Consider the following 16353-nt stretch of genomic DNA (forward strand, 5'->3'; position numbering starts at 1 on the left):
GTCCTTGTTGACGACAGCTTATTAATGAGATATCGCCCTATCAAATTTTCATCTGATGGACTGCTACCACTAATACTGTGCAAAACCATTACACCGACCGGCCGATTACATGGGTTTTTGTTACACCGCACCTGTCTCCCCTCTCTCCGGGTCTCGGCCACCAGGAGGATTTCGGGAGGCACCCAAGGTATGAAATGCACGTATGTTCCCTATCTGCCGGATTTTATTTTTGGGATTCTTCTTTTACTTCACCTAGACGTCGAACATGATACGGGTTCGCGTCCGAGGCAGCCAATAAGGCGAGCTGACCATGCGTGTGCTTCCCGTAGCGAAAAGTACCGTACCTCTCTCGCTCGCAAGGTACCAGATAGCAAGCTGCATCTCGAAACAACTACTTACCCTACTAGCGCACTACGACGTGGTGCCCATATCTGGGGATATTTACCCGGTGGTTAGTGCTGACTAATTAGTTCAGGACTACCACCTGTCTCCCGACAGGTGGGGCCAAAACCCCCGGACATGCCAATATAGCCGGACAGGAAGATATAACCACTGCCACAAGCCCAATTTACACTTTCCTATACCACTTTCCTATATACGATGCCTCTGACCGACCAAATCTAGGAACCAGCTAGTATATAGGCCGCCAAATAGCTCCTTACCGCTCAAACTCGCCACCGAACCAGCCGTTTACCCTATAGAAAGGAATAACTATTCAAGACTAGAAGGAGCGTCAGCCACTGGCATTTTTCGACTTTGGAGATGGAAAAGAAGTCCCAATCCCCTGGTCAGCCAAGAAGCCGTTGTCAGAAGTCAAACTCCCATCCCCTGAACGTCCTAGGATATGGATTGGCGGCGCGACTGCAATGTCAATTGACGACAGCGACGATGACAGATTTGACTTCACAGACAGTAAAGATGGGCAGGAAGAGGATGTCGAGTCACCATCTCTATCCAGGGGTAAGAAGGAGTCTCTATATATAGCCATTATCAAGGACATCAGGAGGTTCAAGAAGCGACGTGCCCGCAAGTCTGTAGTAGCAACGCCAGGGATAGAAGACAATAACCATCACCAGGAGGCTAAAAGAGAAGGTATAAGAGAAGGTATTACTGTAATTGAGAGCGTTGCTGAAAGAGAATTACCACTATAATTGATTGATTGTCTTCCTGTCCGGCCGTATTGGCATGTCCGGGGGTTTTGGCCCCACCTGTCGGGAGACAGGTGGTAGTCCTGAACTAATTAGTCAGCAACTAACCACCGGGTACACTTCTATCCGGACGCCCACCTGCACCATCTGTCAAGCCCCCCCCCCCCCCCGCGCGCGCACTCCAGATGCCAAGCCTACCCTCCTTGCGAGTTGTACGCTACCTCCGCTTGGCAAGGTTTGTCAGAGAACAGAGCGTTCGGGACGGTCCGCCCATGGGATTGGCAGCATCCCAGACTAGGCATCTCTACACTAATCTTCAGATTTCCCATGTGCACATACAGTAGCGTACGCGACTAGTAGGGCCAAGCTCCAGCGGAGTGCTGCGCCATGTAGTATTGTTGGTAGTTATGTGGAGTACTCCGTACACTAGCATTGCAGTTTGTGCACTGCGTACTCCGTACACTACACGTGTAATCATCCTGCCGAGGTTTTCGTGTGGGGCATCGCAACGTCAGTCATTTCTGATCACAAATGCAACTAACCGCCGCCGCCCGGATATTTTTATTGGATTCCAGGCCGTGAGCTGGTATAAAAGGGTCGGGTAAATTGATTTATCACCTACCTTACGTAAAGCAGAGTATCATGGACGATGGACGACGGGCACTGCTATCTCAGTCAGTAATTACCGTAATCGCGTATTCCACGTACTAGTGGTTTTCAGACTCCTTTCGGACTACCTGAGTTTTTAGTTTTTATTCTTCCCAAGCTCCTCTATCCCTAGTGTCATAGCCCCAAGCAAAGTGATCTTATTTCTAAGATATTTAAACCTGTTGCGGTTCAACCTGCACGCTGAGGTGAGTGTCCACATTGGTGATCCTCCTCATCAGGCGGGTGAGCTGCTCCTAATCGCAAGTTACCTCTTCCTTGTCCTGTCAACCTTCCGAGGCACTCATGCTGCTCACAAGCCTGCCGGTCCGGCGCCGGGTCCGAGGAGTGTGGGAACCAGGGGGGTTGGGTGCAGAGAAGGGGACGAAGGTGGGTGGGTGGAACAACGCGGGTTGGCCCGAGTACAACGCAACTCAAATTTACTCGGGGTTGCCAAGGACTACTACACCAGGAGCGGGTGTGGTATCTTTTTCCTGATTTGGAATCTCTCTCCACAACTCGCCGTTCATTGACCCCATGAACGTAGCACTCGCCTCGAAACACGAACCGGACCTCCCCATCCTCGGCCCAGCCGCGCCTCAAGACATACGGCACTACGCCGAGCCCTCCAGCAGCGACACCTCGTCCCCCGTCTCGGCACGCCTCCGAGCAGACCCCGATCCTGTCCTCGGCCGCCGTGCCCCGGTTGATGTTGGTGGACTCGTGGCAGGTCAGCGTGTGGACCAGCGCCGCCTCGCTGCTTCCCCCTCCTCCCCCCCCCCCAAAAAAAAAACCCTTTCACATCCCGTGTTCACGCACACACACACACACACACACACACAGTTACACACCATTTGATCCGTTCTGGGCCGCCGCCGCAAACTTCTTCTGCCACGGCAACGGCTCCTTGGCCACCCGAAGCGGGCCCACGTCGCCGTTCTCTGCCCTGCGCCGCCGCCACGCCTCGATCTCGCGGCTGTCGACCCAGTTCCCGTGCAGGCCCAGCTTGAGCTTGAGCGGGAGGTGGATGACGGCCAGGGGTCCCTTGCCGAGGTTCCGGGCCTCGAAGATGACGACGTCGTTGCGCAGCTCGTCCAGGTGGTTCAGCAGCGCGATCAGATACCCTTCGCCCTCGGCGGCCCCCTGGCGCGGGATGAAGGTCGGCTCCTGGAAGGTCATGGTCGGCCCGGCGAAGTAGACGTCTTGGAGCCCGAATTTACCGGCGGTGGCTTCCTCGGCGCTTCCGTTGCTCCGCCCGTCTCCGGACGGGTCGCCGGTGTTGTGGCCGTGGTGATAGTTTTGGTCGGACCAGGTGTAGTGGCCCAGACAGTTGAACAGGCCGCCTGCCGGGGGACCGCACTTTTCAAAGTCGTAGGGCCTCGTCGGATCGACGACGGCCTGCCAGAAATGCCGGTACGGCTTGGTGACGTAGCGGTCGTCGATGCGCGAGAACTCGCCGTTGGTGGGCCACGTCAGCGCGGGCTTGACCCTCTCGTCCGCCACCCAGATGTCGGCGTCGCCCGCGGCCTCGGTGCGGATCGCCGATTTCTTGGCCTTGGGATCGAAGATCCACCGCACCGTGGGCGACGAGAGCCGGTTGCGCTTGGCCACGCCGTCGGCGGGGGGCGTGATGTTGTCGTCGGGCGGGAAGAAGAAGAAGACGTTGCCGTCGGCCACGGTCAGGTCGAAAACGATCTCCCCTGACGGCAGCTCGTAGCAGCCGGCAACATGTCCATGGAAACCTGTTGGGTAGGTAGGTGATTCAGTCAGTAATTATTACAACTCGTCAGCAGCACCCTCTCTTTCCCTTTTTTCCCATTTTTATTGATTAATTAATTACTATTATTACATGTGTAATAGGGAGCAACTTACCGTTATCCGCCCGGAACCAGATGATGTCGTCGCTCTTGGCCCCCCGCCTCGGCACGACGCCGTACCACTGGTCCTCGCTGGGGTCCCAGGCGAACTTGTTGCCGCCCCGTTTCATTCTCTCGAGGTCCATCTTGATGGGCGTCAGGGGCAGGACGACCCAATTCTTGGTGATGCCGCAGTCGTGGATCATACCCGCGAAGGGGGCCTTGTACCAGCACTCCTCGACCTTCTTGCCGTCCGCGTCCACCGTCCAGACGGCCACGTCGACGCTGCAGTCGGAGCCGTCCCCGCCGGCCTCGTACGCGAAGCACACCATCTCGCCCGTGTCCGGGTCGATCTTGGGGTGGGCGGTGAAGGTCGGGCTGAGGATCTGGCCCTCGAAGTCGTACCGCCCCAGCGTCTCGAGCGTGACCGGGTCCATGGCGAAGGGCGGGCCGTCCTCCTTCATGGCCAGCAGGGCGCCGCGCCAGAAGACGACGTTGGTGTTGCTCGCGGTGCGGATCACCCCGCGCACGCTCTCGTTGTCCGTCCACGGGTTGCGGTACCGGCCAAAGAGGCTGCGGCGGGCTCGCGTCTCGAGCAGGTAGCGCTCCGTGCGCACGTAGCGCTGCCGGAGGTCCGCGTGGCCCCCGGAGATGCGGATCGCCGTCACGGAGCCGTCGCCGTTGAAGTGGATGTCGTCCTCGAACAGCGGCGGGAACCGGTGGTCCGGCTGCACCCGGAAGAAGGTCCCGTCGATATCAGGAGGGATCGCCCCGCTCACTTCGAGGTCAAAGACATCGCCCTCGAAGCGGCACGGCTTGTTCATGGACGCGAACACGGGCGTGCGGGGGAACCGCACCGGGGTCGGCGGGGTGAGCCGGCCGGAGCTGTAGTTGGAGACCTCGGGGGCGAGGTCGTGGATGTGCGCCATGGTATGAGCCTTCGGGGCCCCGGCAGCGAGCGCGGGTGATAATTATTTCCTAGATTAAGTAGGTACCTTTCCTAGCAGGAGATGGATGTGCTAATCAGCTGGCCCTTGGGAGCCTTGGGTTGTATTAGCTAATTACCTACCTAGGTAGGTAGGTAGGCTGATGCTAGCTTGCCTTGGAACAACGATCTTGTTTTGAAACCGAGCTTGTTACGTGAAACTAGCATTAGAATCTATAAGTTATTGGGGCGCTCTGTCTCCAACTCGTCCACCATCTACCGAGCCTGGTAGAGGAGGGGCCACTGCTCGAGCCGCCTGACGGACCCCGCAACCACATAGATCGTTCGACCGGATCGCGGCAGTGTGGATTCGGACTTTCGGATGCGGGCCGGAGCGTGGCAGTGGTGGAGGAGCATGGAAATGACCCTGTTGGTACAGATTTTAACAGTGTGGGGTCATTCCGTTGGAATTGGTCTAATAATAATAAGCGAGGGCGGGGCCGAGCCGAGGCGGAGGTGGTGTTTTCCCCAACTTTCGGCAATCGAATGGTGATGTGCCTGCCTAGCTTAATTACTTACCGGACGCTAGGTAGGAGAATATGTGGTTGAGGTGGCGACTGGACAGGCAGAATGCGAGGTTCCGGGTAAACTTGGGCTTCGTGCTGTTAAGGGAGAGAAACGCTGTTATGGACTAATAAGCCGTGGTCAATGAAAATGTTTTGCTGACAGAGGTGCCGCATTGTGAGAAGAAAGTCGCCATTACTATCCTCAAGACATGCGGAAAGTAGATCACCCCAGGAGACGTGAATGATTTGTTCTCAATTCCCAAGAATACCTGATATATACCTCACTACGAGCGCAGTAATTACAGATGAACATTTTGTTTGCACTTTATTTAATACGCGCCCGCAAACTTTGCTCTCCGCATTGCGCACACAACCCCCCTTCTCCCTCCCTTCCCCAAGGCCATCCAGACTTGATCACTCTATCACTCTACCTTGTTTTGCACCAGCTCCGGCAGCACTCTGTCCCCCGGCTTCGGCTCCCGTGAAGTCGCTCCTGGCCTGCTCTGTCCGGCGGGCAGGTCCAGGCTCAGCGGGGGGTCGCTAGTGCTAACGTCGGCGCCGTACGCGGGTGCGCGTAGGTCGTCCGGCGCCGTCGGCTTGCCCGTGACCGGGTGCGGGTAGTGGAAGGGCACGACGCGCGTGTCGGGCCAGAGCATCTTTTGCTCCAGGATCTCGTCCGGGCCGAGCGGGTCTTCCGGGTACGTGACGGTGGGCCAGGGGATGTAGTTCTTCTTGGTGTGGCTCCATCCCCTCTCGAAGTCGGCGTGCCAGAAGGGAAAGTAGCGGTACCGGAACAGCTTCCACACCCCGTTCTCCTTGATGTATTCGTTCTCGTACAGGCCGCCCTCCCACCACTGGCGGTGGCCGCGCGGGTAGTACTCCTCGATGCTCTGGTGGGTGCCGGCCTGCATGAGCGCCCGCATGCGGCACCAGGCGTGCGTGCCCGTCTCGTCGACGTCCACAATGTCCTGCATCATGATGTGGTCCAGCAGCCAGCCGTGCACCGGTCCGTTACGACCCTTGACGAACGTCTGCTGGAAACGCCCCTGGTAGAGCCGCTTGATCCCTTCCTTGCCACGGTACCGGCAACCGAGGAATTCAACGTAGGCGTCGGGATGATCCGAGAACATGTCGACGACCTGGTGTTGTGAGCAAAAGTAGATCCCATTGAGCACATGCCACTGCGGTGGCAAGCAGGGGGTTGTGGAGGGAGGTGCATGTACCTCGTTGTACAGACACTTGTCCAGGTAGTATCCATACTTGTGGTGCGTCTTGCGGACCTCGGCCTCATCTGCGCGCTCCGTTAGAGATGTGCGAGGCGGCGGCAGCAGCAGCAGCAGCAGCAGCAGCAGCAGCAGCAGCTCTAGCTGGAGTTTACTTGCCCGAGACTCGCGAAAGCTCCTTTTGCAAGGCGTGCACCTGCTTCTTGAGTTCGGCAAGCTCTTGCTCCATGGTGCCTACAACAGATACAGTCAGATAGGTTCCACACCACCGTGTATAATAGTTTTGCGTAGATATATATGTATATATATGAGTATGGGTACGTGGCGTGGGTGTGTGTAGGCTGTATCTGGGCGTCTTGTCTGAGGGTTGATTCTATGTAAAGGAAAGACCGTGTGGGTTGCCGCGTTGTACCCGACGACCTGCATGCTCAATGGCAGGAAATATATTATCTATCAGGTTAACACAGCTGTCACCATTGCTGGATCGGCAGATAACTCCAAGCCTGTCCCGTGGAACAACTTTGCCTGATGCGGTCTGGGATTGGTTTCCCGTGCGGAGTAATAATCAATAATTAATGCTTCCGGAAAAGCATCTGCGGGAAGCGGCGTTGGCCGTGTGGGGGGGGAAGCTTCAGAAAAGTTCTGCTGTTGTCAATGCCAAAACACCAAGTAGAAAGAAAGGGTTTCCGTCGCTTGTTCTAAAGCTCTTTGACTCATGGCCATCGTTGGACGCATCTCTGATCAGTCGGTCTCGCTCTTTTTCTGGCTGCTCTTTCTCTCTCCTATTTGTTGTTATTCTTAGCCCTGGCTTCGTTGAGAACTGCCAAGACATTTACAAACCATTAACACGTCACAGAACCAAGCTGGCATAGTCGCAGGTAACATACTACGGTTGCCCTGATGATCGCCGCTTGTTGGTGGAGGTGAGAGATCTCGATATCGTCGTGGCCATGCAAGTTGAGCTGTGGGGTTGTGGAGATTGCGGCCATCGCTGCTCCACGCCATTACCGCTGCTCCTGGTCCGGCCACCGCACCACAAAATACGTAGTATTGGCAGTATCCGTAAGTAATAGTGTACCTTCGAGGGGGTTCCAAATTCAACCAGACGTTGATGCGGCCTTTGTCTAATTTTGGTGCCATTGTGGAACTTCCGGTCTGGAGGGACGAGTATTCAAATCCCAGGAACGGTTCCAGAGGAGGATCATATATCAGATGCCGCTCGACAACTTGGTGCCTATCATAGGCTTTGTAACGCTAACCAGAAGATACTTTCCGTATTGTGCATTTCCCCGGCCCAGGTATTCCAACTGTTCTGGGGCAGATAACCCAAAGAGGCAATCGCAGACAAAAACTGCTGAATCAGGAATTCCGAACCGGATTACTTAATCATCAATCTGGGCGTAGTGTATACGCAGCAGCCACATCTGTGAGAACCTTGATGTCCTAGCCAACTTGGAACCCAGCTGTCGGCGACTTTCTCCGGAAACAGCAATCAGGCCATCTCGCCTACTCTAAGCTATTGTCCAATCGACATCCGGTCCGCTCGACCTGTGCTCTGCTGACACGCTAAAGTGGAGCCACTCGGGGTACATTTCTGCTAACCGTGGTGCCACCCGAGATCTCTTTAGGGAAGGCGGCAAGGCCAACAGCATCCGCGGATTCTCCGCCCAAGACTCGGCTCCGCAGGTCCGGTTCACCACAGGATGGCATCGCATAACGGGCTGAGTATTCGAGGCACCTAAACTCTGGGATGGGACGACGGACTTTTGGGCGGGGGACCGCAACGATCTTTCAGGGGAAACAAGGACACGCTTTTGCGAAAAAGCGCGTCGGGTCCCAAACAGGGGCTCGGTGGAGACGCCAAGCAACGGATTTAGGCAAGTTGCGGTCGGAGATGCCTCCGAAGTCCGGGGGGGAACGGGGGGGCAGAACCACGGTGATTGGGCCTGGTCGAGGTCGCCATGGAGCTCCCAAACCTGACGCATGCAATTGTCGCGTCCGCCACAATTTTTTAGCCTCAGCGCTCACATCCTCCGCATCCCCAGGACGCTCAGCCATCTGTCTGAGAGCGTCAGCGGCTCTGGCGGACAGGGCTTGCCAGTCGGAGTTTTTTTTTTTTTTGGTCAGGACAGGGCTTGCTCAGGTTCGGGTGGTGGGGGTTTGGCTCGGCGGTGACCCGGCACTTCAAATGGTCTGGCCAGGTCACTCCTGCCCCCCCCCCCCCCCCTCCCTTTCCACCCTTCGCCACCCACCAGGCCAGCGTATCCGCGTAGTAGCACTTCGGACTCCCACCCCTCCCTCGGTATTGCATCCGCATGGATAGCTCGGCCCAGGCCACCATGGGCGTCATACCCAACATTAGGGCATTGTCGCCGGATCCCAACTACCAGGATGGCCCGGAGCAGGCCGAGTTCTCGCTCGCGGACTACATTGCGGATTCATCGATGCCTGCCGAAGAGAAGGTGCGAACTCGCAAGCCCATCCTGTTCCGCCGTCGCGCGAAGCGGGAGCAAAACAAATACGCGTGCTTCAAGTGTCAGAAGAAGAAGACAAAGGTGCCGCTCCTCCTCCTCTTCCCAAGATTTCATGTTCATGTCCGGAAAACTCCCCCGTTCGTGCATGCAGCAACCGCGCTGACTTGAGCTTTTTCCGCTCGACTGCAGTGCAGCAGCGAGCGGCCGCGCTGCTCGGCCTGTGTGAAGCGCAATGACGTCTGCGAGTACGACGTCAGGCAGGGCGCCGTCTCGCGCATGGCGGACATGAAGGAGACCAACAGCACCCTGCAGCGCGTGCTCTCCCACCTGACCTCGGCCCCCGTCAGCGAGGTGGTCGAGACGGTGCAGAAGCTGAACGCCATTCAGGCGCTGTCGACCCTGAAAGACGGCACCGGCTCCGTCGACCTCTGCAGCAAGGCCCTGGCCGACGGCGAGGTCGCCAAGATCGATGCCCAGGCGCTGGCCGAGTGCGCTACCAAGCTGCCCGCCAAGCCCTGGACGTCGGTCGCCGGCGACGGTCTCGTCTCGCATCTCGTCGCCGATTTCTTCTTCCCGAATGCCGACGACCCGTTCGTGACGGGCTCCACCCTCATCGACCGGGACCTGTTCATCCAGGACATGACCCTCTGCAATCCCTCGCAGAGCCAGTTCTGCTCCCCGTTTCTGGTAAACGCCATTTGCGGGCTACGATCGGTGAGCGTCAGTCCCAGCCTCGCCGCGAGCGCCTAATTAACCCAACCGGCGTCATGTCGCGTGTAGTTATCCTCCGACAAGATACGGCTCGTGAACGAGATCACGGGAACTAATCTCACCGAGTTGTTCGTGGCCGAAGCGAAACAGCATTTCGATACTGAAGGCGGCAGGCGTTGTCTTACCACAATTCAAGCCCTCTACCTCTTTTTTATGGTAACCTGCCACTTCGGCACCAAGAAGGCTGGATCCGTATACCGTCTCGGGGCCTTGGATTATCTTAGTAGGCTTGATTTGGATAAGGCATTTGCCGAGTACCGCCGGGGCAACGGACTCACTGACCCCGATAAGTGTCGGGCTCTCTTCAAAACGTACTGGGGGATATTCAATTTTGAATGGTAAGTGACGATCGATGACTGTCAGATGGATTACTGGGTGTTGTTACCTATTCAACAGCCGCCCAAGACCCGCTGGTGCCCCGTTGGACTAAGTCTTCCGCCAGTATTCTTTGCCATACATATCTCCGGCCACCACCCATTAATCTTCTTCCGCTAGCCTTCTTTCCTGGCGATACCGATGGTTCTCGGAGTACACCGGGGCAAGCTCAGATCGCCCGTCGAGTCGTGCCGGCCACGAATCGGATTTCAGACATGCAATATCGCGTTATGAAGTACAACAGCGACCCGATCCCCCCAGTGGGCGATGAGTCCGACATGAGGGTCCGGAACGATCTGCTTTTCCAACTTCAAGCGCTAAAAAATTCGCTAATCCCCAACCCCGCCGACTCCGAGACTCAGGATAGGCATACCATTCTGGTCAAGTAAGCATTCAATCAACCACTTCGCCTCCTCCCCCCTTCTTCCCAATTCAACCACGCGAAGGAAATCGCAAGAGAGAAGGGAAGAAAACGGAGAGAGAGAGACACGGGCACAAACAACCAGAGAATGCTCCATCAATTTTTTTTTCAAACAAAAATCTCTGACGACTTGACAGATTGTATATCAACATGGTCGCCTGCAACATCCTCCGCCCGCTTCGCTCCACTATTCCCGTCTACTGTCCCAATAAGACCAGCACCACCACCACATCGTCGTCGACTGCATCAATACCGACACCAATAACGGCCAAACTCCACCTCCTTTGCCTCGCCACGACCGACATCCGCCTGATCGAAACCTACCTCACCCGCTGCGCCCCGCCTTCCTACGCACCCTCCGTCTCCGTCCCCCTGTGCTCCGCCGTCTACACCATCCTCCCCTTCCTCGACGACGAAGACGCGGACAGGGACCTGGCCACGCGCGACGCCTTTGCCCGCGGATGCGCCATGCTCGAGCGGCTGGAGAGCTGCTTCCGCGGCGTGCGCACCTTCCGCTGGGGCGTCCTGGCCGTCGCCTGGAAGCTCGGGGTGCGGATCCCCGCCCCGGCATGGCCCGCGTTCGAAGGCCTCGAGGCCGAAGTCCGCAGGGGGGACGTTGACCTCCGCAACGTGGCGGTCGATATCGTGATCCCGCTGCCACGTGACCTGGCCGAGAGGGTTTTCGTTACCGATAGCGGCTGTGCTGCGAGAAGGATGAGGGACGCGATCCCGGGACTGGACCTCGCTGCCGTTCTTGGGGAGTGGGGGAAGGCGTTGCGGATGGAAGGGGAGAGGTTGGAAGGCGAGAAACTGGAAAGAGAAAGATTGGAAAGGACGAGGCCGGAAGGACAAAGTTTGGAAGCCGGGAGGTTAGAGGAGGAGAAACGAGTCGGGAGCGTGGGGAGTGTATGAAAAGAGGTGTGTTCATGGGGAAGCGATGGGAGGAAAGATGAGGAGGACGGGGCGCCAACGTCAATGTCGTTGTGTCGGGACCGGGGAGAGAAGGGAGAGCAGGGGCAGGGGAGGGGAGGAGATGCGTATGTGGCGTTGGAGATACCCTCTGCTTTTTGTGGTGCTGATTGCTGGGATGCTTATCATCGTGTACATGTTTGCGGTCTTTTGGGAGTACAAAGATCGAGGTTGCTCATATATGGCGGAGTTGGGCGGAGTGTGATGACAATATCGCATTGTATATATATTAATAGAATGGGCCGGCTAGTTGGGCCGGTTTGGCGCCTGGAACTCGCACAGAATGTTCGTCTTTTTCCATGTTGCAGCGGCGACTAATTAATGGGTGAAAGCCTGTCTGTCAGATTGGGGGAGTGGCGTTTTCAAGGCATGGTCTGGCTAAACGAAGGGTCGATATCTGTCGGAAGCTGTGGAGCTTCCAAGCGTATTAGCCACGCGTTTGCCACAGCTGTATGAGGCTGTTCAACGCATTGGCCAGTCCCTTTGTCTATAAATACCACTCGTTTTGTCTCCTTTGTAGATAGCTTTAACAAGGCACTCTTTCCTTTGTATAGCCACCTACTATAGACACTGCTTTTAATGCTCCCGGAAGCTCATTACTACGTTCGGCAATTATGAGCCTAGTGCCTTGACTACTCCTCTGCCGACGTATCTTTAATATTAGTAGTAGCTTCTTCTATTACGAACTCTCTTACCCTGTTTTAATACGCTTTCGACGACGTATCTATCTATTATATCTAAGATCCTAGTTAAGACTTCTATATACTTTATAGGGCCTAGTTCCTAGAACTTATAGTATATTAAACTATAGTTATAGGCTAAGTTTACTAGTATATAGGGATTTATTAACCCTAATAGTAACTATAAGCTAGATCTAGAAGTTCTATAGTGCCTAACCTATAAGTAAGCTAGAGATAACCTTATCCTAGCTTCTTAGGAGTAGCTCTTAGAGGGATTATTACCTTTAATGTCTATAGATTTAATACCTTCTAATATAGCTATTATAGCCGAATTTGTATAACTATAAGACTCCTTTTATAAAGATATTATATATATTATGGACGTTAGTAAGCAGATAGGATAGCTATAATACTAGCTAGCGTATACTATAGATCCTGAGCTCTATAAAGGTATAAAAGCATATAGGAAGAAGGATATTAACCTTATTAAGGGAATTATCTAGGTACTTTACTCTATACTTACGCTATCTACTATAACGCTTTATATAATAGTTACTATATAATATATAACTAGTCTTAATATAACTAAGTATTTAGGAGTTAATCTATAGCATTAGATTTATAACTTTGATATTACCTTCTAGTAAGCTATCTAATATAATATCCTAGAAGTATAGGATATATAAGGACTTTATACTTTTCTTAATACTATTGCTATATATATCTTACTAACCTAGGTAGTAAATAAGAGGATAGAAATCGAGCTTGTTAATAGTATAAGATAGCTACTTCCAGAGCTTAGTACTTTCGTTACAATAGCCAAGATCTTGATTAATAATAACATATAACCTAGAGTCTCTTAGAAGTATAGAATCTTCTCGATAACTTATATACTAATACTTCCTATAGCTTAGAAGAGTAGTAAGGAGAGAGGTGGAGACTAGTATAGAGACTTTTATAGTGGTTAGTAGTATAATATAAGATATTCTTATAAGCGTCTAAGATATCTATAGGATCTAGTAGACTACTATATACTTAAGTAAGCTATCTATAGTAATAAGTAACGCTTATACCTTTCTAATAAGGAGTATAAAAGGATTTGCTAGGAGCTTGATAAGCTAAAGTAGGCTAGACTGAAAAATTAACTTATTACTAAATAGGGGGAGCTATCCTATTCTAGGTAGTTAGGGGTAAGATACCTTAGTTCCCTTAATATATTAATTATTAGCCTTTAACTACTTAGCAAGCTCTCGAGTCACTATAAGGCATTTAGTATAGTTACTTTACGGTATTATCCTCTTTTAAAAAACACTTTACTAGACTTATATAGTATAACCTACTTAGTTAACGATAAGAAGTTCCCTTTACCTAAGACATTCGTCAAGGTAGAAGATCCTAAGTTTATTAAAGTAGGTACGACGACCTTCCCTATTAGTAGGAAGGTATGACGAACCTAACTCAGACTTCTTCTAAAAGGGTTCAGACGAAGGTAGATTGAGCAGGACAAGCAGGCAGGTCGTCTAAGGGATTCGGTGAAGCCAAAGGGTTCATAACAATACTTAGAGTTGTCTCTCACAGTAATTAGCAATACTTGGTATAAGTACCGTGATTGTGATTATTACTACTAGTGAACTCTCAGAGTCTACTTAACGAGTGACTAGCTAGCTATATATATATAATTGTCTGCCCCTCTTCAGTAGTTATCACTAGTACCATTTCTCCTTTCACTCTATGATTCCACGTTATCGGTAGTAATATGTTATTATCACTAGTAAAGACCTTAGTCTTGGCGGTGATAATCTTCTGATTAGTCCGTCAAGTGATTAGCTATCGGAATGTCCCGTGTCTTGGCTATAGCCTGCCAGGCCGTCTATATGCTTATCTGTGATACGATGCCCCTCCTCTAAAGCTTTTGACCTGAAAGCCCTCTTAGGCCGTTTCAAATAGTGCTAATACCCTTTGCTTGTGAGTACTATATTCTTCCTATTTCTACGTTATGGTCGCTATATTGATAAGATGCTAGTAGAGAAACGGAAGTCGTATTCTATATGTTATCATGCTTCTCTTGCTTAGAACATCGCTAAGAATAGTTTTGTCGTTATGCCTTGCTCTTAGTACGTGTCACAAGGTCTTGTCTGTAAAATGATTACGCGTATAAACCATTATAAGGCCTATATTTGTTAAGGTTGTTCTTACAATAGCTTAGGCATCTTGCTTTCTTCCTATAAGCTTATCTCTTTTTTTTTTTTTTTTTTAAGTATAATTCCTAATATTTGTTCTAGTAGATTATATCCTCTAGGAGTAATGTTGTATTAAGGATGCTAAGCATCGTGCCAAGCTTAAGCTAGATAAATCCTAACGCCGTCTAGAAGAAGCTTAGCACGAGTTATCCGAAAAGCTTATACGGCTCCGGCGTCTTCGTTAGTAGAAGGAATTTTTAGTAGAGAAAGGTACCAATATGGTAGCGCGTAGTCTGTTAACCTTAGACAAGTTAGAGGTAGTTAAGCGGTAAGAGCGGTAAGAGGCACCTACTATACCCTTGTCAGCGATTAATGATGCCGCTGATGCTATCGACTAGGGCGTCGTCTTTGGTTCTGTCTCGGGTTTTCCTTTAGTCGATCCGGGTTCTGCCGGTAGAACTGTTCCAGTTTCTTAGGGTAGTTTAAGTTCTTAACTAGCTCCTATAAGTTGTCCTTTAGTCTAAAATCAAGCTATTTAACCAGATACTACAGTTCCCTGTTAATAATATATAAATCTAGAATTTCTTCGACGTCCTATTCTTCCTCTTTATCCTTTGCTTCGATGTATATAGCAACCTTGGCGTTTTTCGGTACTAGTTCGAGAAGTGAAATATGAAAAACATCTGTCTATAGTCGTATAGATAATAGTAATAATAGTCGGTAGTTAGATGTCGAAATTCGTTCTTTGATAACGAAAGGTCTAATCTTCTTAAAGTCTAGCTTCGTGCTTAGTCGTTTGGTTTGTAAATTTTATACGATTAGGTAGACTTTGTCTCCCCTCTCTAGGCAAGGTCCCTCGAGCCTATATTTATCGTAATAGTTCTTTATTCTAGTCTTGACAAACTCGAGTTCCTTTTTAAGCTTTTTATATAGTACGTACATTTGTTCTACTTTGACTACTACTCTTGGCACTATGACCTCTGGTCCTTGCCTAAGGTCTGCTTTATATCTATAGTTTGCGAAGAACGGTATGACTTTGGTTATTTCTGTTAGCATTATATTATAAGCAAGTTATACTATTGGCAATAGTATAACCTAGTCGTTCTACTAGTAGTTAACATAAGAGCGGAGGTACTGCTTAATAACTTGGTTTAGTCGCTCTATTTGTCTATTAGTCTATAGGTAATATACCGTTGACAGCTTACTATTAACGCCTAATCGTTACATTAACGCTTACTAGAACTTCGACACGAACTTCGTGTCTCTGTCGGTGATCCATTCTTGCGGCCAAGCATGTGCTGATGTAACTTGCCGATAGATCATGTCTACTAACTGTTCTGCTGTCTAGGACTCCTTATAGGGAAAGAAGTATACCTACTTGGTCAGGTGGTCTACTATAGTAAGAATACTGTCGTAGGTCACTCCTATAGCTATATCCTTGGATTCTAGCAGCTTTGTAATGAAGTCTATCGTAACTAAACTCTATAGTTTGTCAGCTATTGGTAGTGGCTAAAGTAGCCTATATAGCTTATGTTATACCGTTTTGCTTTAATTGCAGATGTCGTAATTCTATATGACTTCCTTCACTTGTACTATTAACTGTGGAAAGTCATAGTGTTTCTTAACTTATATGACAATCTTCGTGACTCCTTTATATCCTCCGAGTTTCGACTCGTAGAGTTCTCGAATCATTCGTAGCTATTGATCTTTATTATAGATATACGCTTTACCTTAGTACTAGAGTTTTCTATCTCTTTCTTCTACTCTGTCAGGTACTAGCGGTCCGGGTACTGCTTGATACTATGCCTTGTTAATCCTTTCTTCTCGAAAGATTATATAGTATTCTAGGAACAAGTCGAGTAGATCATCTTCTACAGGTATCTACGTTTCGTAATATAGCGTTCCGTCTATCCGTTCCTTAAATAACGGTAGTATCGTTCCTGTTTGTCCTTCTATATGATCCGTTTGTCGACTTAAGATGTCCGCTCGTACGTTCTCTTTGCCCTTCTTATAGCGGATCTCAAAGTTGAATTCTATAAGGAATTCTGCCTATCGTATTTGTCGTCTGTTAAGCTCCTTTGTCATTATAAAGTATCGTAAATTCTTATAATCTATATATA

General features: G+C 51.0%; 3 protein-coding genes across 3 annotated transcripts; 1 reads left to right on the top strand and 2 right to left on the bottom strand.

Annotated features, from left to right (window-relative positions):
* Positions 1-2481: 2481 nt before the first annotated feature.
* MYCTH_2309496 (uncharacterized protein) lies at positions 2482-4815 on the bottom strand. Its single transcript, XM_003665537.1, has 2 exons — positions 3666-4815; positions 2482-3535 (listed from the first exon to the last, which is right to left on the bottom strand). The coding sequence occupies exons 1-2, from the start codon at positions 4576-4578 to the stop codon at positions 2637-2639; spliced, it is 1812 nt and encodes a 603-aa protein (XP_003665585.1). The 5' UTR covers positions 4579-4815; the 3' UTR covers positions 2482-2636.
* A 561-nt stretch (positions 4816-5376) lies between these two features.
* Positions 5377-6592, bottom strand: MYCTH_2140323 (uncharacterized protein; the record flags this gene model as incomplete). Its single annotated transcript, XM_003665538.1, has 3 exons — positions 5377-6279; positions 6364-6431; positions 6523-6592. The coding sequence occupies 3 exons, from the start codon at positions 6590-6592 to the stop codon at positions 5563-5565; spliced, it is 855 nt and encodes a 284-aa protein (XP_003665586.1). The 3' UTR covers positions 5377-5562.
* A 2027-nt stretch (positions 6593-8619) lies between these two features.
* MYCTH_2309503 (uncharacterized protein) lies at positions 8620-11682 on the top strand. The gene is made up of 4 exons (XM_003665539.1): positions 8620-9551; positions 9618-9946; positions 10051-10368; positions 10542-11682. The coding sequence occupies exons 1-4, from the start codon at positions 9114-9116 to the stop codon at positions 11314-11316; spliced, it is 1860 nt and encodes a 619-aa protein (XP_003665587.1). The 5' UTR covers positions 8620-9113; the 3' UTR covers positions 11317-11682.
* The last annotated feature ends 4671 nt before the right edge of the window (positions 11683-16353 follow it).

The sequence above is a fragment of the Thermothelomyces thermophilus genome, chromosome 5 (assembly GCF_000226095.1).
Source record: "Thermothelomyces thermophilus ATCC 42464 chromosome 5, complete sequence".
NCBI lineage: Eukaryota > Fungi > Ascomycota > Sordariomycetes > Sordariales > Chaetomiaceae > Thermothelomyces > Thermothelomyces thermophilus.

Bases quoted from the DNA above. Each gene is read 5' to 3' on its own strand.
- MYCTH_2309496 (XM_003665537.1), bottom strand. From the start codon at position 4,578: ATGGCGCACATCCACGACCTCGCCCCCGAGGTCTCCAACTACAGCTCC. The intron at 3,536-3,665 runs GTAAGTTGCTCC...CCTACCCAACAG, and splicing joins CTGGTTCCGGGCGGATAACG to GTTTCCATGGACATGTTGCC.
- MYCTH_2309503 (XM_003665539.1), top strand. From the start codon at position 9,114: ATGGCGGACATGAAGGAGACCAACAGCACCCTGCAGCGCGTGCTCTCC. The intron at 9,552-9,617 runs GTGAGCGTCAGT...TGTCGCGTGTAG, and splicing joins CCATTTGCGGGCTACGATCG to TTATCCTCCGACAAGATACG. The intron at 10,369-10,541 runs GTAAGCATTCAA...ACGACTTGACAG, and splicing joins AGGCATACCATTCTGGTCAA to ATTGTATATCAACATGGTCG.